Source organism: Echinops telfairi, unplaced genomic scaffold (genome assembly GCF_000313985.2).
Source record: "Echinops telfairi isolate 266 unplaced genomic scaffold, ASM31398v2 ScPeMD7_3533;HRSCAF=4204_0, whole genome shotgun sequence".
NCBI classification, from domain to species: Eukaryota; Metazoa; Chordata; class Mammalia; order Afrosoricida; family Tenrecidae; genus Echinops; species Echinops telfairi.
The window spans coordinates 91,200,790-91,228,114 of NW_022107431.1; the positions used below are offsets into that span (position 1 = coordinate 91,200,790).

Genomic DNA, 27,325 nt, shown 5'->3' on the forward strand with positions numbered 1-27,325 from the left:
AATATTGAAGCTATATATAAGTACACATTAAATCTTCTGTACACACATATACAAAAGAACTCTGGATTTTCTTAAGATGTTATTGAGCTTATCCATTATAAGAAAGTACTCATTCCACTGCTAAACACGATCATCCTTTCTAGCCCCGAACCTCCACTTCTTCATGTTCTTCTAGAGTAGTCCTGGGTAAGTTTGACCAATCATCATTTATCTTCAGACTTTAGAAAATGTAGAGAATTATGGGATAGTTATGTTTTTTCTTTCTTCAATTTTTGTAGCTTGATCAGATTTTATTTCTTTTGTTATTTGTTGTTCTTCCAGAGGAGCGTACCTATTTGTGGATATAAAGTATATGATCAGAGATAAATGTTTGATTTTTAGGTTATATTAGTCATATACACTTTACAATTTGAGAATAGGTTGTATATGTGATATCCGAGCTCAGTACTAATAGAATCATTTTTAGACATGAATCTGGGATTATCTAATAATTTTAAATGTATTTTAGAATTCAGTGGCTTGTATCTGATTCAGCTTTCAGATGATTCCTTTGAAAATTCAAACAAAACACCAAAGCAGACTAAAGGAGAGAAGAAGAAAGATGCAGTCCCATGGTGGATCCCTGGAGATGCTTTTGAAGAAGAGGGTAAATAAACATTGTGGTTTTTTGTTGTTGTTTTTTAAGTTTCAAAGTATTTGACCACAAGAGGTCAGTCAAGATTTTTAATTCTGAATCTTATACTGCAGTATAAAAATATTAAGGAAAAACACTCATAGTGCAGACTTTTAAGGTTTGAACTGATTTTCATGTTACTTCACTTTGTTAAATGTATATGGAATTGAGAATTTGTTTCTACATTATTATGTTGCTGTACATTGAGGTAATATATATTTACTCAAATCACGATGATGAGTAATTTACATATATTTGTATGTTACCATATAAATAGGATTTATAAGACATTCTGGCAATGTTTATCCCTGTGTCCTCGCACAGGGCAGATTTCAGCAAATCTATAAAATATGGTAAGACGATTTCAAACCATTAGAGTAGAAAAGGTAAAATATTCCCCCATATGCACGTTGCCTAGCTATTACAATGATTCATTCATGACCAATCTTGTTTCTTGTATATACTGGATTATACTGAAGCACATCTTTGACAGCATACCACTCCCAATATTGCAAAACGTATCTCTTACAGACAAGAGCTTTCTTCTTAAAATAGAACCATAATTCTATTATCCTTGAAACATTCTTTAATATCATTGGATAGCTAGTCAGTCATGAAATATTTTAAACATGTTTAGTATTAGCTTTAGAGAAAAATCCAAATTCCACAATGCGGTGAGAGAGCCTGTGGTAGCCTCCCCTTCCCCCCGAGTCACCCACATGTACTGGTGGGAGGATCACTTCTCCAGTCAGTGTTCGCAGTGGTTGGGACACAGTGACATTGAAACACCTTTTAATTTTTGCTTCCATTTTCTTGAAATAACATTGTCTTTTTACTCTCCTTCATTATCCTAAATTTTACCTATGCTGGTTCATACCATCCTGGCTCATACCCATGCCCCTTCATGCCACCCACAATATTTCCAATAGTGTTAAGAGTTTGGCAACAAGAATGCACTAGGTAACCTCAGAAATTAAGGCAGAAGATGTTCTTTAAAGTGGTGTAATATACTATGTTAAGTCCCCGTGCTTCAAACTATTTAGACAAGTCTTATTCATTGTACTCATTCTTAAACTGTTTAATAAGAGACACTATATATTGCTTCTCGGCCTTTTGGCTAAGATCAAGTGTAAGAGACACTATACTTACATGACTGACATTTCCCTTTGGCTGGTTTTAAGTATGGTGATTTTCATTTACTAGAGCAGATTTTTCTCTCATGTAACAATTTACACAAAATTACAATAATAGTATAGTATTACTATAGTATACTATAATGTATATTGTAGTATACAATATCTATAACATTGTATAATGTAATATATTATACAACATATATATTATAGTATACTATAGTACTAGTATAGTATTGTGTTAGCATTTGGTTAGAATAATTTTCTGAACATAAATCTTAAGCTATTAAATCCCATTCCTAGGACTGCTTGGAACAAGTGTAAGCTATATGAAAACAAAGAAGACATCTCAACCTGTTGTGGAAAAAGAAGAGGAGTCTGGTGAAAAGATAGAATTTCTTAAGAGCAGTGGAACGTCAGTCTTAAGTATTGACAGCTTAGAAACAAATGGTAAGAAATGTAAGTGGTATTAGTGGATAGGTTTATAATCACTGTGGTTATATATCCAAGGTTTAAAAAAATTAATTCAACTATCCAGAGTCTCCTTTGGTAAACCATGTAGAAAGATTTAACACTTTCCTCAAAGGTTTAAAATCAAAATTAGACCTTTAGAGAAAGCCTGATGACCTAACAAATTGATTTTGATTATAAATCTAGATCTGGCAGGTAGAGGGAACAGTCTATCTTAAAAAGATGTTTTGTTTACTATATAATCAGTGTATGACCCACTGCTGTCGAGTCGATTCTAACTCATAGAGACCCTATGAGTTTCTGAAGCTGCAAATCTGGGAGGAGATAACCTCTTCTGTGGATTTGAACCGCCAACCTTGTGGTAGCTGTCCACACTTATCCAACAGCACCACCAGGGCTCCGAATATTAATATATGTATCATTATAATGAAATTTACCAAAATTCCATATGTTTATAAAATATATTTGTGCTTTCCACTTAGAGCTCGTTGTTTCTGAGTTCAATCAGAGTATTCTGGGATTGGGATTGGACACATTAGAAGAGCAAGAAGAAAAAGAACAATTTTTTGCCAGGCTTGAGAAAGGCCTAACATCGTCTGTTGATTATTCAAGATTGAATAAAGAATTGGATTCTAATGACTCTACACATTTTAAAGCTTTACTTAGGTATGTAAATATAATCTAAACTAATTTTTTAACTTAAAGGATTTAGGTCTTTTTTTTCTATTTTTGGAAGACTGGGGTGTGCATGGACTTAAATGAATCAGGAAAACATTCAATCTTATTTTTTAACTCTGTTTTCAGTTTGTCATTTTAATCAGGGTCTTCTTATACATGAATGGTATATGTTGAATTACATTTGATAACCCATTCTGCCTTCAGATAACTGAAATTTCCTACATGCAATCTTATTGAGCATATAACATATTAGCAGCAAGACCTTAATAGGAAAGTAATTTAGTAAATTATTTTCCACATGTGGAAAAAAGAGTCCAGATACGACTTTAGTGGTAGGAGTCACTGCCATCAAGTGGATACTGACTCATAGTGAGCCCGTAGGACAGAGTAGAACGGCCCCTGGGGTTTTCTGGGGCTGTAAATCTTCACCAGAGCTAAAAGCTCCAGCCTTCTCCTTTTGAGCAGCTAGAGGATTTGAACTGCTTACCTTGTGGTTAGCAGCCCAATATGTAACACCACCAGGACTCCTGAGAGCCCAGATAACTACAACTGAACTCAATACCATTAAGTCGATGCCAACTCATAGTGACCTTATATGCGACAGAACTACCTTGTGAGTTTCCGAGACTGTAACTCTTTATGGAAGTAGAGAGCTTTGCCTTTCTCCGTGGATCAACTGGTGGTTTTGAACTCCTGACTTTACACATCACAGCCAATTTGTAACTACTATGCCACCAGGACTCCTGACAGTCCAGATAACTGTTAATTAATTTTGACAAAAGGAAAGGGGAGCCAAGGAGCAGAAATATCTTTGGCTTGCATCTCACCTTGAGAATAGTTGATCCTGATGGTTGTTAAGAAACCTCACTTATCCTGGAAACTCTGCCAGTTGAGTAAACTGGTCCTAAGCATAGTAGACCTTTGATATTCTCAAGACCTTTACTTTCCTCAGTTATCCCCAAAGTGTTTTAGTTTTTTTTAGTTGCAAATGGAAATCAGACTACCATTTTATTTAGGATTTTGAGAACATAGAAGTATAATTAAGCTAAGGGTCAGAAGAATCATAACTTAAGCTTTTTACCTTACTTACAACCTAACCAGCTAGCCTGCCAGTTTTATGGTTATTGCCAATAGATGCACGCGGCCTTGGTCAAAGGCAAAGGACCACGTTTCTGATGACAAAAGCTGGAGCGAAGCGTCATATTTATCTGCATTGGTTCCCCAAGCCCTCTCTCAAGTGCCACAGTGTGACACAAAGGGTCCTAATGGCTCTCTGTACTTGCAGTGGGTTGTGCTACAGGAGAGGAACACTGAGCTTGGGAAATCTGCTTTCATGCCAGTGGAAGCAAGCCTGTTCTTTGTGTGATTCGAAGTATTACCTCATCCTTGAAGGTAATTTTCACAGAATACACAGTCCTGAGAAATGCTCTAGAAGAGAGCAGTCAGGGTCTTGCATTCTTAGCATATCCAACAAGAACAGGCCAGGGCGCTCTCCCAACAGTAACAGCACAGATTCAGCATGCCCGAGTGTACTGGCCACGATGTTACCTCCCCCGCCCCCAATGTGCCACTGTTGTTTCTGCTGTAAAAGAGGATGGTTCGAGTACAGCATAACATTCAGTATGCAATAGCTATGTTTACTGTTGCTGTTGTTCTTACTGCCATTGTTGTGTCGTTTCTTGGGTCTGCTATTGATCTCACTAAAATCAAGGTGTGCGAGATATGACCAAACCCATAGCCAATGAGTTGCTTCCGATTCCATAGCAGCCCTCTAGGACAAAGTAGAACTGTCCCCATAGACTAGGTTCCGATCTTTATAGAAACAGACTGCCACATGGAGTGGTTCATAGGTTTGAACTGCTGATCTTCCAATTAGCAGCCCCTCACCTAACCCGCTGTGCCACTGGAAGTCCTTAAATTGCAGAGTGTTGTGTAAATATTAAGCTTGGTGCCATTTATGGCCTCCACTTGGTCTTAACTGGTTCTCAGAGATTGTGGGATATTCCTTATCTTTTGTATAGAAGTACCTGAAGCAGAAGGTAATAGGTGTTCATGTAAATGCATTTATTTGTGTATGAAACTATTTATGTATAAAATTTAGAATTCTGGCATTTTTTTCTTTGTATTTGACAGCTACCATTAGTCTCTAGCTTTAAATATCCTTTACTTTTCAAACATTATCCTGTTAACACCTAGATATTTAATTTTTGATACAGCAAGAGGATTGGAGAAGAAATAGAAGATTTTAATAATTTAAAATTATATATATAAAAGATTGTGAAAGTGTACCGACATGTAATATTATTAAATATTTTTTCTAGCAATCAAGCCCATGTAAAATTAAGTGAAAATGAACATGAGAGTGAACATGAAGAACTGGCAGGTAATTTGATGGGTTTTTAAATCTATACTATTTACTAAGATACAGAATTTTAAATGTTGGTGATAAAACCATTTGTAATAGAGAAATAATAAAAAGGAAAGTCATATAACATTGAATATAGTTTTGAACAGGAAGAGGGAGATATCTAAATTATAATCTGAGCAACTAAGAATTGCTTAAAGAGACACTACTGTCTAGTTTGTTGGGAGAGGGGTGATTTAAAATGTAAAACTATTAGAACTACTTAAAAATGCAAGACAACAAAAACTCTAAAGTGACCTCGTGAACCGAATGCTTATTAACGTTTTCCAAAGAAATGATCATGGTGTAAATAAAGGTGTCAATCATTATGCCAATAATTTTGGAAAATTATTGCTCTGCAGACTTTCTTTTCTGGAAATTAACAATCTTTCTCTGGATTTTGACTTTTTTTCATCAGGTATTTAAAAACTTTTAAAATCTTATTTTCTGCAGAAAACTACAGTGATGATTTTGAGGATGAGGATTGTAATGTACCTTTGATTACTAAAGATGAAGAGGTTTTTTCCAAAGAAAATCCCAAGTCCGAAAAAAGAAATGTGCCCAAACATGTATGTATCAGTTATATATTTCACAGTTTTGTCAACTTGGCTAACTGTCAAAGGATGCAGAATATGAAATCTGCAGCCCTCCCTAGTCTTGTGCAATGTTTCTGAGTTATGCATCTCTTAGCACCCAGTGAAACCTTTTCCTGACACCGAGTGTCAGTTTCCTATAAAGCTTCCTAAAAACCCATGAAGGTTGATGATTTTATAAAGGCTTTTTTGACAAGTAATTTCCTTATGATAAGCCTCAGAACTTGAAAATTACTATCTGATGTCCAATTTTTAAAAAGGATACCGAGTTTCACTGTTTTTTATAGGACTCGTCCTTGTGAAGTACAATAAGTCCCTCCTTAGTATTTATATGAATGCGATAACATTACTGTCATTATCTTTGACGGGCAACAATAATTAATTAAGTCTATTTTGTTCACATTCAGTGGTGCTGACCTCTTAGATTTCTTAGTTTTTCAATTATTACTAAGGCTTGTCAAGGATTATGACTGTATTTAGAGCAGCCGGAGCTTATCCTTGAAGCTATATAATAGTAGCTAATAGCACACTTGTGCATTGTCATGCTAATCTTCTCTGGTGTCTTTGGAGGACTACATGTTTGGGAGTAAGAGTTTTGAACATATGGGAAGCTATAGGCTCTCTCTGTGGAGTCAGTGTTGACCAGTGGGTGATAGTCCCTCCTTGGCGGGGTTCTTACACTATTCAGGGGAAGCGCCAAGGTAGATAGCTACACATTATCTAGGAGCATGGGCTGTAGGACAAACATTTTTCATCGCCAGGGGTGCTGAGAAGGAACAGTAGGCCAGATAAATTTAGCAACCTCTCCTCTAACCAGAAAGCAAAGCTCTCTAAGAATAAATAAATACCTTTATTTTGACATTTGCCCAATACTTTGCTCTTTGTTGTTTCTATACATTGTAATGTGAGTGATGAAAGAAGGTGACCTTGAAAATAACACCTGAAGCTTAATGTAATCTGAGGAGTACCTTTAGAATCTTAATGAACTTTCTGGTTAGAATATAGGAGCCCTGGTGGCATAATGGGTTAAACATTGAGCTGCTAAGGACAAGGTAGGTAGTTCAAACCTACCAGGTCCTCGCTGGGAGAAAGATGAGGCTTTCTAGATGAGACTTTTGGTACAAATTAAAATAGGAAGGATTAAAACCTGTTATTGTGGATGAATCATACAAAGCCTGTCGTAGTAGAAAATGCTTGCTGTTGTGTGCTGTCACTCACAATGGCTTTATAGGAGAGCGTAGCGCTGTTCTGTAAACCACAGGGTTTAACGAGAGGATTTCCCAGGCTGTCACCTTGACAGGCGCAGACCCCGGGTCTGTTCTTGCACCAAGCTGCTGCTTGTTTGAACAGCTCCCCTTTCAGTCGGTGTTAGCCATGCACCACCCGTGTTCCTTGTAGGAAATATAGGTGATACTATTTAGAAAGTGTATTCTGCGACAACCCTTCCTACTGACAAAGAATATCAACTGTAGCTGTTTGTTGGAGGTATAATTTGGCCAAGTATATAACATTTGATAAGTTCTTGTCCTTTTCGGACTTTTCTCTCTCAAAATATAGATGAAATGATGAGTACCATATATGTGGGATCATTAATTTTGGACAATAAAGGAAAAACGATTGGCAGTGATATGATGAAACTGGCCATGCTTGTTTTGATGTGTGTGTGTGTGATTTAGGTACATAAGGAGCTATGATTTTAGAAAACTGTTGGTGAACTAGAATGGTAAGAGAAGCTTAGAAAGGACGTTTCCTAATGTTCGTACAATTGAAATTATCAAACCCATTTGCATTTTAGTTTTATGAGACAGGGGGCCCTGGAGGCAGGCATCGCGCTGCTAACCACCAGGTCAGTGCCCCAAACCACCAGCTGCTCCTGGGAAAAGACAGGCTGGGTGCTTCTGTAGAGATCTCCAGTCTGGGCATGCTGAGTTGGAATCAGTTCAGTGACGTTGGGTTTGGTTTATAGCCTGATTTTAGTATTAAAGCATATGACTATTTTCTTCCTTCAATTTAGGAAGAAGAGAAAACTGGCATGCTGGCTAATGGTAAATATTATATATTCATATATTTAGTTGACAAAAAAATCTGTTTGCAATTGTATGTAAATATTTCTGAACAAATCACCGTATTTTTACTTATCCCTAAGGAATTGAAATTCACAGATTTTTACAAAAATATGCTCTTTTTGCCCCTCCGGAATCCATCCTATTGCATTTGTTAAGTTTATATTTTGTTTTGTTTTTTCCTTAGGCCCTTTGTCTTCCATATATAAATATACCGTAGCTGTGTACAGCAAAACAGATGTGTATGTATATGGTAACCTTGTGTCTTGTATGTAGGACAGAAGAAAATCATGCTTAATACATAATTATATGCTATTGCATATAAACATTTACCTTTGCTTTTATATATATGGCATATGATTAAAAGAATATTATTGAGCAAAAGAACCACACAAATTTCTCTCCATTCCTAATTTTCCCCCGATCTTCTTCCAGTGGTGCTCCTTGATTCATTGGACTCCATTGTCGAGGTCAACCTTGATGAACAGGATAAAGCAGCAAGTAAACCAAAGGCCCTACCAGAAATGACTGAGAATGAAATGACAGAAACAGGTAAACATGCTTCAAAATCGACTCAGCCAGGTCTCTCTCCGGGTCTAGTCTCTCCACCACAGGGTCCATTGCTTGGCCTTTGCCTCCCTGGGCCTCTTCCACCGTTCCATTGTCTCAGTTCAGGAGAAGGTACCCTCTAGCTTCGGTGCTGCCCTTCTGAGTCTCCATGCCACAGTCTGTGTGTGATGCAACTGGTCTCGGCGGCTTCCGCCACTTCAGACAGAAATCTTGAATATACTCTTCCAAGGTCCTCCAGGATTCGCTCTTCTCTGCTGCTTCCCAGATGGCTCATCCTTATAGCTAGGGAGGTGTAACGAAAACTAACCAGTCTCCTCTATTAGTGTGATGCACACAACCTGTTTGCATAGCACCACCAAATGAGTTACAGCGATTTGGGTAGAAGAGCCATATTAATTGGGTGTCACCCTCTTGAAGTTGCAGTAATTGTTTTTGGTGTGTGAAAACTGATGAACCCATAGTCAGCAAGTGGAATAAGGGTTTTGGAGGAAGGAGGGCACAGAGGTGGTGGCAGGGTGAAGGGGTGATGACGTCAAGGGGTCCAAATAGAAAAACAATATTTGGAAACTGATTGTGGCAGTAAATGTACAATTCTGCTGGTCGTGACTGAACTGTGGAATGATTTGATATATGCATTAATTCCAATTAATTTTTTTAAAAGAAATTTTCTCATCACCACTGACATGTTAGATGTAACTTACTTAAAAGCACAATAGAAATATTTCTTAGTTTGATAGAAAAGAGATAAGGACGACGGACATAGATAAAGATACAAGTCACCAGCTTAAAGGTAATAGTTGAAGCTAAGAATCTGATGAATCAGCCAGACCAAAAAAAAGGTGACTTAGAGGACTAAAGATGGGATGCTGAAATGACACCGATACCGTAAGAGTGAGAGGAAGCACAGGGGAAAGAGGGATGCAGCAGAAACCATTCCTGGGAAAAGGTGTTGCACAGGGTCAAGTGTACCAGAGAGGCGCAGCTGCTCTGCATGCAGCACAAGCAGGACGCGAGAACTGCCTTTGAAGAAAATCCTGCTCTCAGGTGTTTGGTGTCACTGGGAAGCAGAAAAAGAAAGAAAGTGAGTAGCGATTTTAAGGGAGAGAAAGAATCTTTGAAGGAATGTATCAATTTGGGAATTTTAAGAGTAGTTTTATTCAATGTAGTGAGGTTGATTAAAAAGTAAACGGTTCCTGGTGGAGTGTGCCAACCACATCAGCATACAGACACTGTCAACTCAACTTGTTGAGAAAAGTGATTGAGCCTACTACGATTGTATGCCAGTCGGCTCCAGCTATGTATCACCTTGGTGGTGTTTAACTCTGCCTTTCTAATGTTGCTGTTGACCTGTAAGGACCCGTGGTGACATAATGGTTAAGTGCTCATCGCTAACCAAGAGTGGCAGTTTGAATACACCAGCCCGGGAGGAAAGACCTGGCAATCCTTTCTGTAAAGACGACAGCCTAGGAAACCCTCTGGGGCAGTTCTGCGCTGTCCTTGGTGCCTGCTGCAAGTGGGAGTGGACCTACCAGAAGACAGCAGCAACACGGCCCTACCATTGGGCACTATTCCTAACAGAGCCGGGGTGCGCGATTAGGGTTTAGTACTTCTCATACACTTGTGGTGTAATTCTACCTGGAGATGACATTGATTTCAACAGGTCTTTCTTATGGACAAAGCACCAGTGACATCGAAGCCCTACATCAGGCTTATCGTCATGTAACCCATTCTTTGGGAGATACAGATGAACAAAGAGTTGAGGGGAAAGCAATAGAACATTTCAAGAGCTCAGTGAAAGACAATGATGATGTGTCCTCTAAAAACATCTCTACGACTGAATCTGGTAAACGTTTATTAATATATTATTTGGCATTATTTGAGACACTCTGAACACTTTTCAGTGTAGTGTAATTTAAATGGAATGTACTGTGGTGATTGTTTCTCATTCTCTGAACCAGTATGTAAAGGGTTTGTTGAAAATGAATTGAAGAATCATTGGTTTAACTATAAAGTTAGAGCCAGACTTGGGACAAAATTTCAGCTTCTTCTTCAATAGTCCTTGATCAACTTAAGAAACCATTTGAGTGTTTTCACATTTTTGACACATACACCATATTTTATGCATATAATATGCACATGTAGACATATTTTTGCCAACCAGGCAGGCTCCTCTCCCTGCATGATTTTCATAATAGTTCCATGCCACACATTATGATGGTATGTTATCTTCATAAAATACAGTACTGAAATTCTTTTTTAAAACTGCTATGTCTGCATGTATACCTATGTTATATATGCATAAAAGCATATATATTTGATAGACATTTATCAAATAAAAGGTTGAATTTTGCCTAGTACAAGTTTACAGTGGGAAAAAGAGTTCACTGCTTATGTACTAACAATGCTAACCACATTACCTAGGGACACCTAGAGCTAATTAAGTACTTCACGCATTTGGGGTAACGACTTTCACATTTCTTTTCCCTCTCAGATCTGCCCACAGTAGAAGAGCTGATGAAACCTATCAGACTAGATTCCTTTGGGCTCACTGGTTTTGATTTACAATCTGCCAGGTATGAGTTTAGGAGAATGTATTATGTGGATTGTTTTGTTGCTTTAGTTTTTATTTGTTCTTGTTTCACCATTAGAAGATGTTAGGATGATTTGGTCTATGTAAACATTCTTTATATACATCATCGCATTTAATGTTATATAACTCCATGTGATTTTTTTAATCTGCTTCACCTATAAAGTAACTGAGGCTTACAGAGGTTAAATAAAAACTGCCCGAGAGGAGGAGATGAGCCAGTCAGGGTGCGATGTAACAATGATGAGAAATACAACTTTCCTCTAGTTCCTAAATGTTTCCTCCCCGCTCCCACTACCATGACTCGAATTCGATCTTGCAAGTCTGGCTAGACCAGAGGAGGTACACTGGTACAGATAGGAACTGAAAATACAGGGAATCCAGGATGGATGAGCCCTATAGGACCAGTGGTGTGAGTGGCAAAACAGGGAGGGTAAAGGGAGAATGGGTAGGAAAGAGGGAACCGATTACATGGAACTGTGTGTGACCTCCTCCCTGGGGGACAGACAACCGAAAAGTGGTTGAAGGGAGACGTCGAACAGGGCAAGAAATGACAAAATACCCATTTATAAACTATCAAGGGCTCATGCGGGAGGGGGGAGCGGGGAGGGAGGGGAAAAATGAGGACCTAATGTCGGGGGTTTAAATGGAGAGAAAATGTCTTGAGAAACGATGTACAAATGCGCTTTACACAATTGATGTGTGTATGGATTGGGATAACAGTTGTATGAGCCCCTAATAAAATGTTAAAAAAAAAACAAAAAAAAACTGCCTGAGATCTGACAGCTATAACTGTGGAACACAACCAACCCAGGTGCTTAACCTCTTTTCTTTTCAAATCTTGGATCCACATGAAATATTTATGTAAAATAGCCTACCGCCCATCCATGTATTCGTTTGTTCATTTATCTTTTCGACAAACATGTTCTGAGCCTCTTCTTTGACATCCTCATCATGTAAATCCACTGACGGGTTTCTTGACCTTGTTTCTGCATATGTGCTAAGTGGGAAGCAGAGGCGAAGTGGAGTTCCTATCTCTTGAATACTAAATCTAGTATGTCACCCCTGCCTTGCAGTACTATCTAGAACTTTAAAAAATGTTTTTATTCTCAATTAGGTGAAATTTTACATAGCAGATCATCAGTTTTACACTCAGCACTTGGGATGCTGCAATAGTAAACCATTATAGTAAAGTGAGTTTTAAAACAGAATTATTCATTGGCATGAAACTGAAAACAAAGATATTTCTACTAAACACATAGCACAATTATAGAACTAACCATTGTATGAACTTCAGAAAGTTGGAGGATAAGTAATCCTAGCCTCTGTTATAGATAGTCCTTGAAATCAGAGTAGCCTAACACTGTCAAGTATGCAACTGTGTGTTTCCATTGATATCATGTATGGGACATCAGGAGTGGGGCTCTGCTCCACACAGTTATTTAGGGATTCAGGCATCTCTTTCATCAACACACAGTTTCAAGGTTTCACGCCTCATCCACCTAGTTATAATAGGGAAACGAATGTTTCCTTCGAAGTCGTTTCTGTGTTTTCAATGTTGAGCGGTCTGAAAGTGACATTGTGAGGCTGGTACAGGACCGGGCGATGTCTGTTCTATTGGACTCACTATGAGTTGGAATCGACTTGACAGCCTTTTGTAACAACAGCAGTATATACTGTGAAGACTTTTATGCTATTTAATTTTTGTCACCTGAGCCTCAATAATGGAGCCCTGGTGGCACTGTAAGCACTGGGCTGCTAAGCTCAAATTCTTTGGTTCAAATCTATCCTCTGCTCCTCTGGAGAAAGGTGGATCTGTTTGTTCCTGTAAAGATCAACAGCCTCTTGAACCCTAGGAAGCAGTTCTACAGGTAGGTCAGTGTGCATCAGAATCGGCACGACGGCACTGCCTCCCCGGCAGAGATTGTGATTGCTGCTTTAGTTTCTCTCAGCAACGCGGAGCGGTTTTTCCTGGCTCAGACACATGTTAACTTCGTAAGAAACTTGGTGAAAAAATTAAGTTGACTTAATTATTTTTTATACAAAAGCATTCTCAGATTTTTTTTCACTTTTTTAAAAGTATTTTTTAGTGTTTTTGAGAGCCATTATATAATTTATGTTGCTTTCAAATTATTAGAAATTTTAAACCATGGTGTGATACAGTACACTCAGTTCTCAGTTCTCATAATAATTTTAAATTTCTAATAATTTGAATGCAGTGTAATAAAATTATATAAAATTAAAAGAATAAAAATAAAAGAACCGAAACAAACAAAAAATAAGCAAGCTGAGGATGCTTTTGTATGAAAAATAATAATAATTATATATATGTATATTTGCTATGCTTTGGAGCCCTGGTAGTATAGTGGTAGCTACATACTGAAACCACCAGCAGCTCCATGGGAGAAAGACGAGGCTTTCTACTCCCATAAAGAGTTACAGACTTGAAAACCTAAAGAGGCAGTTCTACCCTGCCCTACCCTATAGGGTTGATATGAGTCAGAATTGATTTGATAGCAGTGTGGGTTTGGGGGTTGTTTTGTTTGTTTGTTTTGTTTTTTAGTATTCCTTGTTATTCAGAATTGTAACTAATATATTTAACATTAATAGCTTAATTTGAATTGTAGGAATATGTTGAAAAGACTGATCTTTCAGGGAGTCACATTACATAGCATTCATTCTCTGTGTTCTGCTTTATTTTATAGCACCAAGCAACTGGCTGATAATAAAGGGACTGAATTTGTTAGCCCTTTCCTTAAGACAAGCTCAAATCTTAAGTCTCAAGAGCCACACCAGGTGAACAAATTTTTTGAAAAGAGGGATGAGAATGTGGTTTTACAAAAGACCGCAGATGAAGTTTTAGAAAGTAGTGATTCAAGAGTAACTGCTGTGGAAGAACACACAGATAAAATGTACCTTGATATTGTGAAGAAAAAACTCTCAGTTGACCTATCCTTATTACCTCAGGATGACAAAATTGATAAAGTAAGTATTTACAGTCTAACTTGATTGGATGTACTGAATTACCATGAAATACATACAGAAGTATTATAATAGCTGTATTCCCATTAAGCTAGTGAGATTGACGAGAAACTAGCCTCTGCAGTAGATCGCCTGGATGCACACGAGCAACATGTGTTACGACACCCGCATGTCCCAAATCTCAGAGTACCACTGTAGCATTAGCTAAGCATAGACTAGAACTTAAACAATATAGGAAAATAAAGTCTACTCATCATTGTAGAGCTTATTGTTCAATCTTTCATTCGTCCACAAAAGTGAGATGGCATCTTATTATGAATGCTGTTAGCAAGTATGAAGAAACTTATTTTCACTGTTTCTTTTTCTTCTTGATCTGTTGTAGTTTATGGTTTTGATAACCCTAGTACTCCACTTATATGTATTCTGAAGCTTTGAATTATGTTTACCACAAGTCATTGTGTTAGTCCAAGTAGAGTAGAGAAACAAATTCATAGAAACTCAAAAGTGTGTAAGAGAGAGTTGTATATAAAGGGCAATTGTACATTAAGAAAGCATCCCAGTCTAGTCCAAGCCCGTAAGTCCACTTATTAGCCCATATGTCTGAATCCAATCTATAAAGTCCTCTTCAGACTCATGAAACACGTGTGATGACGCCAAATGCAGGACGATCACAGGCCAGTGGGTAGAAAGTCTTTAGACCTAGGGGCGTTGTAAGCTTCTCAGCACTGGCAGGGGTGTCCACGTGGCTCCTCCAGTTTCCAGACGACGGGGTCTATCAGCGTAGTGTTATGTGTCTTGTCAGTAGATCATCTCCATGGGAGTGAGCATAGAGAAAGAGAGTCTCTACCACCTCCAATGAGGAAAATACAGGAGCTCCCAGAATTCTCAGGAGAAGGCCATGCCCACACCAGGGCCTCATTGGTTATATCCTGATTGACAGGCCAGACTCCACCCTTTCACTGGTAATCCTCTCAAATTGATACCAGATTTTGTAACTACCACAATCATGTACAGTTTCTTAGTAGGATCAGGCAGGGTAATATGTTGTGTGTTTTTTTTAATGGAGTAAGGCAGGACATTGATGAAATGTTTTATACATCTTGAAAAGTCTGAAGAGGAAAAATAATATGTAACGTCATATTAAAATATGTTCATTCCAGTAAGTATCCATTCTTGTTTTCTGGCAAGCTTATTTTGTTATTTTGCTTCCTTTGCTTTGTGGCAAGGCTGATTTTGAAGGTATGCTTCAAAATACTGCAGTTCCACTGAAATAAACAACCATATCGTAGTAGTTTTCTTTTAGGATGTGTAATGCATTATTTAATGTCACCCCGGTAGTTGATCTTCACTTAAATAATACTAAAGTGTTCTTCCTTGTTGTACACAGGCATTGAGATCTCAACTCACTTTTGGAGAAGGGGTTGTCATTGGTAAAGAAGTATCCTACAAGAAGGCTAGAAGTGCACCTCCGTTATTTAAAAGAAAACCCCAGAGTGGATTGTATGCCTCAGTTAGGAGCTCTGGCTATGGCAAACCCAATTCACCATTCAAAACATTTTCAACTTTTGAAAAAAAACCTTCAAAGGACATTACGAAGAGCAAAAACATAAGATCCACTCCCACCTCAAATCAAGCTAGGAAAAGGGGTAAGTGTATATTCTTCATCGAGTTTTGATACTGTCCAGGTACCATATTGAAAAATAAGTATTAGGAAGTACTTCAGCCCACAGAGAAATCAAAATTAAGACTCTAGGAAGAGGTCATACTGGTATAAAAATATTGGCAGACTGTATCTCTGAATGGGAACAACTGAACAGTCTGCTGCCAGCTCTTAGGAGAACCATCGGTAAGCAGATCACACTCCATGCATTGACTACAGTAATGAATCTGCAGCATTGGAAAGGTTACTACTGCCTTCATATACTCAAACAATTTCCTATGGATCTGTTAAGAAATGGCTTTTAAAATTGTATTTATATCAAAAATTTATATAAAGTATATTTATAGTTAGACCCATTCAATATGCTGACAGCTCTGTAAGGAAAGCCTCTCCCTGCCCATCCCAGGAAAAAAACAACAGTGAAAAGAACTCCAGGGATGAAGGGGAGAATTGTACTTTGAAAACACAGTGAATCTGAGCTAAAATGCTTTGGAAAGTTTCAACTATTTTTGATTAATTCTTTAAAAGTGCTTATATATGATTGCTCTGAACATACACTTAAAGAAATAGTGATATACCTAAAGAAATAAAGCCTGAAGTTATTCCAAAGCACATTCTCCTTACATTTATTTAGTTCCATTTGTCTTTTGACTTGCGTCTCTGGTCAAATTGACTAGAATGTTGATGAGTGGAAATACTCTTGTCGGTTAGCACAGTGAAAGAAGCACCCTTTGTGTTATGCAGCAAACTGATAGTAGTAGGTCTTCACTCTAGCTCCGTGTTCCCATGGTATTCATACTTATTGTTATTTAATTGCTGAATAGACATTCAGCTTTGTTTGCATTCATGGTGTGCTTTTATCCATTGTTTTCAATATTTAGAAATCTTATCTGGAACAAAGGTCCTCAAGCCTGCTGCTTTGGGTACACCAGCTCCCCAAACTGAAAGTTGTCTGGCTACTCCTAAGAAGTCTGAAGATACTACACAAATTAATTCCTGTATTCAGTTTCAAAATGTAGGTGTTCTAAATTAATACTCAAAATTTTTGTATGTTCCAAAATAATATTTAAATGAAATATAACAAATATGTGACAGTTCTCTTTCCTCAAGAGTGATTGTCTAGTCACTCTTAGGAACATTTTCTTTTTTTCACTTCTAAGTAGAACATTCTTAACTACATTGTGTGTGTGTGTGTGTGTGTGTGTGTCTGTCTGTCTGTCTGTCTAGCGGCCTGTGTTTGAACGTGATAAGTGAATCTCCCATGATGAGATAATGCCTTTCCTTAAAAGGATTCTTCTGGTGGAAACAAGAAGACAGAATTATTTCTGTTTAAGAGAGTTCAGGAAGCAGAGGAAAAATGGAGGGGTGCACAAGCCTTAATTGAGCAAATTAAAGTCACATTCTCAGACAAAGAGAGAGAGTTGGAAAATAAGATGGAAGACCTAAAGAGACAGCAAGACAAAGAGCTCTTCAGACTAAATCAAGACAATTATATTCTCCAAGCAAAGGTACTGACATGCTGTTCTTTTTGTTCTTTGATTGATTCAGAAAGACTGTCCTCCCTGCTAATGTCATTGTTACCTTCTGTTCCCAGAGGAGTCTGCCTTGACATTTTTGCTGTGTAAAATATGCATGTGGTTCTGAGAGTGCCACCTGGCTGGAGGGCCTGAATTGAAGCCACCCCACCTCCCACTGCTCTTCCCAGGGGCAGAATACAAGTTTATTTCTGCTTCTTGTGATGGTTTTATTCATTAGCAGCCCTTTTTAAAACAAGTCTCTTAGTTCATTGTGACCTCCAAAGAAAACGAAACTTCACAAGAATTGTGGTGGGAGGTCTAGACTCAGAATGACACAGCAGTATTTTTTCTTGCTTCTTTTTTTATTAATCATTTTATTGAGTGTTCTTACAGATATCATAACATTCCATAGTTCAATCACATCTAGCAGTATTGTGCAATTGCTACCACAATCAGTTTCAAAACATTTTCTTTCTTCTTGAACTGCTTGATATCAGTTCCCCTTTACCCCCTCCCTACCTCTCAGGAACCCTTATTACATTATATTTATTGCCATATCGTACACCAGCCAATATATCCATTCACGTAAACTTCTGTTGTTTGCTCCCCTCAAGTGGGGTTATACAGTCATCAATGCTATCAGCTCTCCCTCCTCCTCTCTTCCTGTACCCTCAGGGAACCATTACTCCTGTTGCTGTTTCTGAAGGGTAATCTATCTTGGCTTTCATGTATCAAACCATCTTAATTATACACATGACAAGCCTAACAAGATTAATGAGATAAAACAAAACCACAATAATAAGGGGAGGAAATATTAAAGAAGTAGAGGACAGTTATGTGTTTCATCAATGCTATACTGCACCCTGGATTTATCATCCCTTCCGTGTGGCCCTTCTGAGAGAGACTGTCCAATTATCCTACAGCTGGGTTTTGGGTCTCCACTACATCCACGCCCCTTCACATCGATTTGGTTGCTTGTTTTTGAACTTCTGATACAGATTCCTGTCGACACCTCATGATCACACAGGCTGGTTGTGCTTCTTCCATGTGGGCTTTGTTGCTTCCCTGCTAGCTAGCCACTTGTTTACCTACAAGCCTTTAAGACCCCAAACACTATATCTTCTAATAGCCGGGCACCATCAGCTTTCTTCACCACATTTGCTTATGTACCCATTTTGTCTTCAGCAATCCGGTCGGGAAGGTGTCCTACAATGCCACATTACTCATCAGTCCCAAACATCACTATACTGTTTAACTGTAGTGGGTTTCATTAATTTATAGTGTGGCTAGTATTAAATAAGACTGTTAGGTCTCTACCCCTTGAGTTTTCTAATATTTCTCTCATCTTCATATCCTTTCCCAAATAAAACCATTTCTTAATTTTCTCCAAGCTAAGTAGCTTTGAAGAAGCAAACAAAAAACAAAGGTGGTTACATTTAGGGGAAACAACTGATCCTGTCACTGAAGAAAAATTGAAGCAGATCCAAAAAGAAATACAAGAACAAGAGACACTCCTTCAAGGGTATCAACAGGTGTGTGAATTTCTCACTGCATTGTGAGCTTGTCCATGAGATCTTTTGATTATAAAAATGAGACAGATTAAAATATTTTAATATAGGAAGTGGGAATTCTGGCAATAAGAGGATTTAATAGTTTAACGAGTCTGCACATGGCTCATAGACAGAACTGCAGTTGTTGAGAGCAGCATGGATTCTGAAAACAAAGATTCTACCTTGGAGTCTTAGCTCCATCACTTGCTTTGCGGCTTGGGGCAAATCACTTTTTCCCTCCAAGTTTATCTGTGAGATGTGAGTATCAATTACAGTGCTGTCCTCTTTAGGAAGCTGTGAAATGAAAGTAACACAGGGCAAACCAGCCTCTTAGCAAGTATGGCGCCCTCAGTAACTCCTCCGTGAGGATGACCTGTTCTTTTTAATAGCCATGTCCCTTAGAAACCGTCCTACCTCTCGAAGGTGCTTTTTAATATTACATTCAGAACTATGAATCTGAAATCAATTGCGAGTGCCTTGGAGGTGCAAACAAAATTGAATTGTGTATGTCCTACAGAAGACAGACATTTGTAATGTGTTATGAGTCGCCGTGGTACTGCGCAAGCAGTCAGCCAGGGAAGGGTTAGTGGTCTCCCGCTTGAGACTTCATCATAGCTCCCTTCCCTCGCTGTCTTGCTTCTTCTTTCCCTTCCCTTCTCTTTCTATCTCTACACCATAACCTTAGCATTGAGTCTGTTAGTAACAAATATTGCCAGCCAGTGACATCCAGGGAAAACATTGTCACATCAGCGGCTCTGACGGTTGCTATAAGTGAAGTAGAACTACAAGACTTGCTGACTAGATTGCCCTCACTCGACCTCTGTTACTGAGTCAATGCTGACACATAAAGGCCTGCTCTTTGTTTTGAATACCAAATACCAAAACCAACCCACTGCCAGTACTGCCAGTTCAGGTGGAGAAACCAAACCAGACTCACTGCCATCGAGTCACTGCTGACTCACAGCAACCCCTTGTGGGTTTCTGAAACGGTAATTGTTTACAGGAGTAGAAAGCTGTTTTTCTCCTGCAGACCTGCTGGTAGTTTCGAGCTGCCAACCATGCAGATAGCAGCCCAGCCCTACATAGATAGGAATTTCAGAACTGTAAGTCTTTATAGGAACAGAGGGCTGCATTTTCCTCCTGCGTAGCGGCTGGTGGGTTTGAACCTCAGACCTGGTAGTTAGCAGGTAAGTAATGCCTTACCCGCTGAGCCACTAGAGTGCCGTAATGAGGTTGATAAGCCAGAATAAGTAGCACACGATCTAGCTCGTTAGAAAACTTCTTTTAGAATAAAGGTTATTATTTAAATAACCACCACTCCATTTTACAAATTAACAGAGAAAATCATGTTAGGAGTAATTAGAGAGATACCCTCTGATCTGAACTGTTAGTCTTCTTTAGCGAAAGCCTTGTGGCACATGGGATCTGTTCTTTCTGCTTTACTCTGGATCCATAACCCCCTGCTTTCCCTCGGTTTCAGAAACAGACACGGACATTCATTGCTGTTAAATCTAACTGCCTCGTCGCAGGAAACCAGACTTCGAGAATTTCCCTCCTGCCATAATTTTTCTCTCTCAAGCTAGACACCCAGAAACAGTGTGCAGATGGTTTCCCCAAGGCATGCTGCACAATCAGACCTCTCTACTCCGTGCTACACAGTCTGGACGTGGTTGTCCCCACAAAGGATCACCTCTTTACTCCTGAGCAATGTAGTCCATTGTACTGACATTAGGGCCTTGCTTTGGGAATTCTTACAGGGTTGGTTTGGGGTTTTTTTGAAACATTTTGCCAAGTATCATTCCTAGATTTCAAGTTTTCTCATAAGAAAATTTAATGTGATTGAAAAGACTTTCTTTGCTGAAACACTGAAAGAATTTATACAATTTTTTAAAATGTGTATAGATCTTACGTCTTTTGAGATATAAATACTGCTGATTTCTAACTAAAAAATGTCATTCCTATTTTTAAATAGGAAAATGAGCGATTGTATAATCAAGTGAAAGATCTCCAAGAACAAAACAAGAAAAATGAGGAGCGACTATTTAAGGAAAACCAGAGTTTATTGAGTGAGCTAGCATCCTTAAAGTAAGTCCTTAGATGACTAAAATCAAATATATTTAAAATCATTCTAAGCATTTTATTGTTCTGTCAATAACATGTTTACTTTTACTTTGAATTTAAAACATTGTTACTCTGCTATAATCTTACAGCTTATATTTTTAATATCCAGTCAATTTTTCTCTTGGTATTATGTGACTGATACATGCTTTAATAATTTTTGGCAGATTCATATTTAAGTTTGACATCATTTTCATAAAACTGAATGTATAGTGTTCTTCCTGATCTAACATTAAACCGGGGATGTTTAACCATGTCCTAAGTAACTATATATAATTATCATTATTTAAAAGGAGTATTCTACAACATCACTTCTTGTCCTAGATCAGGGTCTGTCAAAGTAGGCCTGAGAGAAGGATCCTTGTGGACGAGAATAACTGCACGACTGTTCTCAGGAGCAGGAGAGCAAGAGCAGAAGGGGAGAGCTAGGCGACAGTGTGGTCTCAGGTGGTAGAGGCTAGCTTCTTTCTGCTCCTAGGAGGAAGGTTTAGAGAACAAAAGGCTAATGGGATTGGCCCCCACTTAAGGCAAGGGCAACATTTTGTGCACTGAGACAGTCAGTCATGGGCTGAGATATGATGAAGGAGCCGAAGGATGTCTTCCTGAGCTACGAAGTCCAAGCACTCCTGTTCCAAGCACTCCTGTTAGGCTGAGAACATGTCTCCAGAGACATGACAGCCGGTGGTGTGTTCTCAGCAGCTCTCGCTGCTGCAGCAGCAGAACTACTAAGGATCATGCCTCATATTTCAAAGATGTTTTCAAATGGTTAACATAGTAAGTAGAGTGGAGAAACAGAGCTTACAAACACGGACAGACGAGGGCACTATACCTTCTAGAAACTGACTAAGCGTGCATCACTGCACATAAACGCCCAATCCCTGATAGGTAGGCCTGCTAGCAGGAAAAGCTTCTTGGACTCTGGGTGGTATCCTATTCATTCACATACTTTGTTTCGTTGTTTGCTCAATTATCTGGGAGCACAGAGGCTGGACTGCCACTAACCCAGACTGATCTTTCTTGCAAAATAAAAAAAGGCACACCCTGTAGCAGACACAGCCAACAGGGAGAGCTGACGGCATCTTTGTGCACACTGGTACAAAATTAAGGGGGAAAAGCCCCTTTATCTTGCTAGGTGCTGCCCCCCCCCCCACACACACACACACACAGGCCATACGTGATCATTGGCACATTTCTGCTGCATGAGCATCTGCCTTCTTTCCCGTCACTTCCATAAAATATTTTCAGATGTCACATCTTCTGCTGCTTGGCTCAGCTATTCTAGGGTCCAAATTTCAATCTCCAAATGGACTGACAAAAAACAACCCAAAACCTTGTTATTGTGAATTGAGTGAAGGGTTATAGAGCAGACCAGTTTTACATTCAACTGTTCACACATATTTTGTTTCCAGCCATTATGTGCAATCCCCACATCACCTATCCCACTTCCGTCCTGTATTTCTGGTTTCCATTCCTCCTCCTTTCTAAATTTTCTGAACTTTGTCCTTGTGTAAGTGCTTCCCTTTTGATCTCAAATGTTCATTTATTCTAAGATGTTCACACCTCCCTAGTGTTTTTGCTTGCCTTATCTACCTGGCTGAAATTGAGCCGTGGGGGTGAGTTCATTCCCAGGCCAAAGGGTGATTAAGGGTCATAGTCTCAGACTCTCAAAGTCTCTCTCTTACGCACAGTGGGCTTTTTAATGCTTCTGAGGAAATGAACGTTTAACAATTACAGAAATACATTTTTTAATACAATTGGGATTAGATGATCTTACATGGGACCCCCAACCTTGAGCAATATCTCTGTGGCACAGTGGGTTTGCTCTCAGCTGCTATCTGAAGGGTTAACAGTTCGAACCCGGCAGCAGCTCCATGAGAGAAAGACAGAGCTGGCAATCCGTGCCCCGAAGACTACAGTTTGGGCAACCCTGTGAGGCAGTTCCTCTCTGGCACAGGGGGTCACTTAACAACAAGAATGTCTAAATAATAAACCATTTGGGTTACTCGTTGGCTTCAAAATGTGCATGTGGGCTACTAACTGCACAGTCAAAGCACCAGCCAATCCTCCAGAGAAAGATGAGGCTTTCTACTCCTGGAAAGAGTGATCTTCCCAGAAACCCGCAGGGGCCATTCCGCTCTGTCCTACAGGGCCGCGGCAAGTCGAAATCAGCTCAGGGTCGGTGACTTTGGGGGGTCTTGTTGTTGTTTTGTTTTCTATTTATTTATTTGGGGGTGCTCGTACAACTCTTATCATGACCCATACTTACATCCGTTGTGTCAAGCACATTTGTGCATTTGTTGCCGTCATCATTCTCAAAACATTTTCTTTCTACTTGAGCCCTTGGTATCAGCTCCTCATTTTTCCCCTCCCTCTCCGCACCCCACCTTCTTCATGAACCCTTGATAATTTATAAATTATTATTATTTTGTCTTGTCTTACACTGTCCGACATCTCCCATCACCTACTTTTCCGTTGTCTGTCTCCCAGGGAGGAGGTTATATGTAGATCCTTGTAACTAGTTCCCTCTTTCTACCCCACCTTCCCCCCCACCCTCTGGTATCGCCACTCTCACCACTGGTTCTGAAGGGATATCTGTCCTGGATTCCCTGTGTTTCCAGCTCTTACCTGTACCAGTGTATATCCAATTCTACCTTACAAATCCAGCTAGACCAGAGAACTTTGGGTTTTTGTTTGTTTGTTTCTTTGTGGTGGGGAGGGGAGAGGGTTTGTACCCCCAAACAAACAAAGAAAGACAGGAGAAGAAAGAGAGGGTGGGTCAGGATCATGTGACAAGAGTTAAATCTTTCAAGGACATTATTTTTTTCCTCTGAGAAAAGGGAGGAAGTATTTTTATATTACAAAAAAAGATAAGCTATTACATTCACCAATACATTCTTTTCTTAGGTTTTTAATTCTTTTTAGCTGCAACATAAATACTCTCTTTAAAGTATGTAATTGCTTCAAAAAGTTCATAGAAAAATTCCATTATCTAGAAATTCCATTTTTCCATGAACTTTTTTTTTTAATACTTTTACTGGGGGCTCTTACATCTCTTATCACAATCCATACATTCATCCAGTGTGTCAAGCACATTTGCACATATGCTGCCCTCATCATTTTCAAAGCATTCTCTTCCCACTTGAGCCCCTGATATCAGCTCCCCATTTCTTCCACCTTCCTCCCCCGCCTGCCATCCCTCATGAACCCTTGATAAGTTATAGATTATTATTTTCATATCTTACATTGTCCTCCATCGCCCCTCACCCTCTTTTCTTTTATTTGTCCCCCTGGGAGGGGGTTATAGGTTCATCCTTGTGATCGATTCCCCTTTTCTCCCCCCACGCTCCCCTAATCCTCCTGGTATCTCTACTCTCCTTGTTGGCCCTGAGGGGCTTGTCTATCCTGGATCCCCTATGTTGGGGCTCTTATCTGTAGCAGTATGCATGCTCTGGTCTAATCCGATTTGTAAGGTAGAATTGAGGTCCTGATAGTAGGGGGAAGGAAGCCCCAAAGAGATAGAGGAAAGCTGTGTTTCCATGAACTTTTTGAAGCCCCTTGTACTTTCAGTATTTCAGTCTTTCTCAAACAACAGCAAACTTACTGCCATCAAGTCAGGTCCCACTCATAGAGCTCCTATAGGACCGGGTCGAGCTGCCTCTGTGTGTTTCTGAGACTGTTACCCTGTTTTCCTTTCATTTCCAAGCCGTTTTAGTGGCTTATAATCCTTAAATCGTACAGTACTTGAATTGAATTCAGTAGTTCAATTATATTAAGAAGACTTTTACAATCATCACCACAATCAGTTTTACAATATTTTCTTCTCTTTATTTTCATTGTTATTAGCTCACTATTCCCTCCAGCCTCCCCTGTCTTACCCCCAAGGAGCCATTAATCAGTTTCTGTCTATATAGATTTACCTATGCTGGATTTCATATCCAGAAAAATATTAAAACAGCAAGAAACTAACAACAACAATGTAAAACAGTGAAAAATCTCAGTGAAAAGAACACAGAAACTATTTAAAAACTAGAACAAATTTAAAATGGGTCACAAAGGAGCTCAAATGACAAGGTGTTAAATTTTCATCTAACTGCGTCTGCCGTCATCCATGTTCCCATGCATTCTGCATGATAGCAAGACTCTTCACATCCCTGGTCAGAGAGGACACAGCAGAGACTAAATCCACCTGTATTTCCCTGTCACTTTGATTTCAACTGAAACGGGAGATGTAACCATTACATGTCCAGGGTTTTAGATTAGATAAAGTTTTTCTTTTCAACAACTCATATATAAATGACTAATGTGCCTCTACCTCCATCCTCACTCCCACCCCCCACCCCCACACAACTGCTGCCATCGAGTCAATAGGACCGAGTTCCTGGGCCTGTTAGCCTCGATAGGAGCAGATAGGCTCCTCTTTCTCCGTATGAGCAGCTGATGAGTTGAAACTTACAACCCTGTGGTGAGCAGCCAACCCCCAAGCCCACAGTACCATCAGGCTTCTTTATTGCGTGTTAGCTTTCTTGGTTTTCAAGAATTGAATATTTTATTCTTAGAGATCATCTGGTTAAAACATTTTTTTCTTCAAAATAAATCAGAGAACAAGTGCATAAAAGTCATTTCCTGTCTCGAGTAGTTGAAGACTCAGAGCCCATCAGAAACCAGAGTTTTACAGAATTACTAGCAGAGCTCCGGATGGCACAGGTATGTTATTTAAGGTATTGATTGTTAAGGACAATAAAGCTTATTATAAAGAGTTTTTGTAACAGGAATACGAAGTTCTTAAAATCCATACCATTTAAAAATTAAGGTGAAACACTTAAGATTAGAATTTCTTATATGTGGCCTTCATATAATAGCATATATACATATACATATAAAACCTTAATATAGAGAAACTTTTGTAATGCTGGTTTTAGATGACATCGTCTTTATAATCTAACCTATCCATCAGGAATTTCTTCCAGGAACTACATAAGAGGCATAACTTCATTTAGGGCCCATATAGCTTATCTCAAGTAAATGCTTCATTAGGGAGTGCTCAGATCTAATAGGGGGGAAATGGAGATGATGATTCACCTTAAAAGCATTACTTTGTTATACAGTATACCTCTTCCTAAGTGAACTGTGCACGTCTAGAAGGCAAAGCGAGTCTGTCTTAAAACACGTATGTCCCAGCCACGTCACTCAAAAATGTAATGCAATAGCTAGTCTATACGTAACTTGTTAAATTTTTATATTGAATTGTATTATAGAGTATGGCCTACACTTTTCTAAAGCAATATTTATCATCTGGGAATTTTTAGAGTTGGTTGCTATGAATTCTCTTTTAAGCATGATTTTTTTCATGACTGTCCCCAGGGATTGTGTGATCTTAAAAAAAAAAACCCTCAAACTCACTGCCATGCGGTTGATTCTCTCGGAGTGGCCCTGGATGTGCTCCTAGGACGCATCAATTGTGCTCTGCCACAGTTCCAAATCTGCCCTCTCGGAAGGCACAGCACTGAAGTCAATAATTAGTGTCTAACTAGAATCTGTAGTGTGTAAAATGCAGCTTCCTTCATATATAAGGGGCCTTCAAAAAGTTTGTGGATAAGTTTCATTATCTTTTCATTTCGTTTTACCACAATTTTTTTAAGACCTTGTATGAAACTAATAGGAAGCTTTCTCTAGGTATGTGTTTTGTAAATATATGTAGAGTGATTAGGTAAATAAGACAATGGATAGACAGGACAGATGGGGCCTAACTATCTAAAGAAAAACTGGGCCCCTACATCAATGGGTCTCAAAAATTAGCAAGTTAAAACAGTTGTTAATACTGTCAAAGAGACTTTCTACCAAAACTATTATTCGTGGACTTACAGAATGCCTCATCCACCGGCATGGCATCCCACTAGCATTGCTTCAGATCAAGGAACTCACTTCACAGCAAATGCAGTGCGGCGATGGGCCCATTCCCATGGAATCCACTGACGGTATCATGTTCCTCATCATCCTGAAGCTGCTGGCTTGATAGAATGATGGAATGGGCTCCTAAAGACACAATTACGGCACCAACTAGGTGGCAACAACTTCCGGGACTGGGGCAATGTTCTCCAGGAAGCTGTATATGCTCTAAACCAGCGGCCAATATATGGTGCTGTGTCTCCAATAGCCAGAATTCATCTATCCAGCAACCAAGGGGTGGAAGCTGCATTGGCACCACTCACTATTACTCCTAGTGACCCACTTGCAGCATTTTTGGTTCCTGTCCCAGCAACCCCATGTTCCTCAGGCCTGGAGGTCCTGGTCCCGAAGGAAGGAACTCTCCCACCCGGAAACACAGC

The 27,325-nt window shown here is 39.1% G+C and overlaps 1 protein-coding gene across 1 annotated transcript in view; it reads left to right on the forward strand.

Moving 5' to 3' along the window:
* CEP162 (centrosomal protein 162) overlaps nucleotides 1–27,325 on the forward strand; it is a 70,676-nt gene that overhangs the window by 8,114 nt on the left and 35,237 nt on the right. The window contains exons 3-18 of the mRNA XM_004696524.2: nucleotides 535–646; nucleotides 2,110–2,256; nucleotides 2,760–2,943; nucleotides 5,277–5,338; nucleotides 5,813–5,928; nucleotides 7,967–7,997; nucleotides 8,451–8,567; nucleotides 10,246–10,428; nucleotides 11,077–11,158; nucleotides 13,878–14,157; nucleotides 15,542–15,800; nucleotides 16,696–16,829; nucleotides 17,104–17,322; nucleotides 18,723–18,863; nucleotides 20,854–20,966; nucleotides 25,598–25,703. Of these exons, the coding sequence (XP_004696581.1) occupies nucleotides 535–646; nucleotides 2,110–2,256; nucleotides 2,760–2,943; nucleotides 5,277–5,338; nucleotides 5,813–5,928; nucleotides 7,967–7,997; nucleotides 8,451–8,567; nucleotides 10,246–10,428; nucleotides 11,077–11,158; nucleotides 13,878–14,157; nucleotides 15,542–15,800; nucleotides 16,696–16,829; nucleotides 17,104–17,322; nucleotides 18,723–18,863; nucleotides 20,854–20,966; nucleotides 25,598–25,703 (2,286 nt within the window). The remainder of the gene's footprint in view (nucleotides 1–534; nucleotides 647–2,109; nucleotides 2,257–2,759; nucleotides 2,944–5,276; nucleotides 5,339–5,812; nucleotides 5,929–7,966; nucleotides 7,998–8,450; nucleotides 8,568–10,245; nucleotides 10,429–11,076; nucleotides 11,159–13,877; nucleotides 14,158–15,541; nucleotides 15,801–16,695; nucleotides 16,830–17,103; nucleotides 17,323–18,722; nucleotides 18,864–20,853; nucleotides 20,967–25,597; nucleotides 25,704–27,325) is intronic.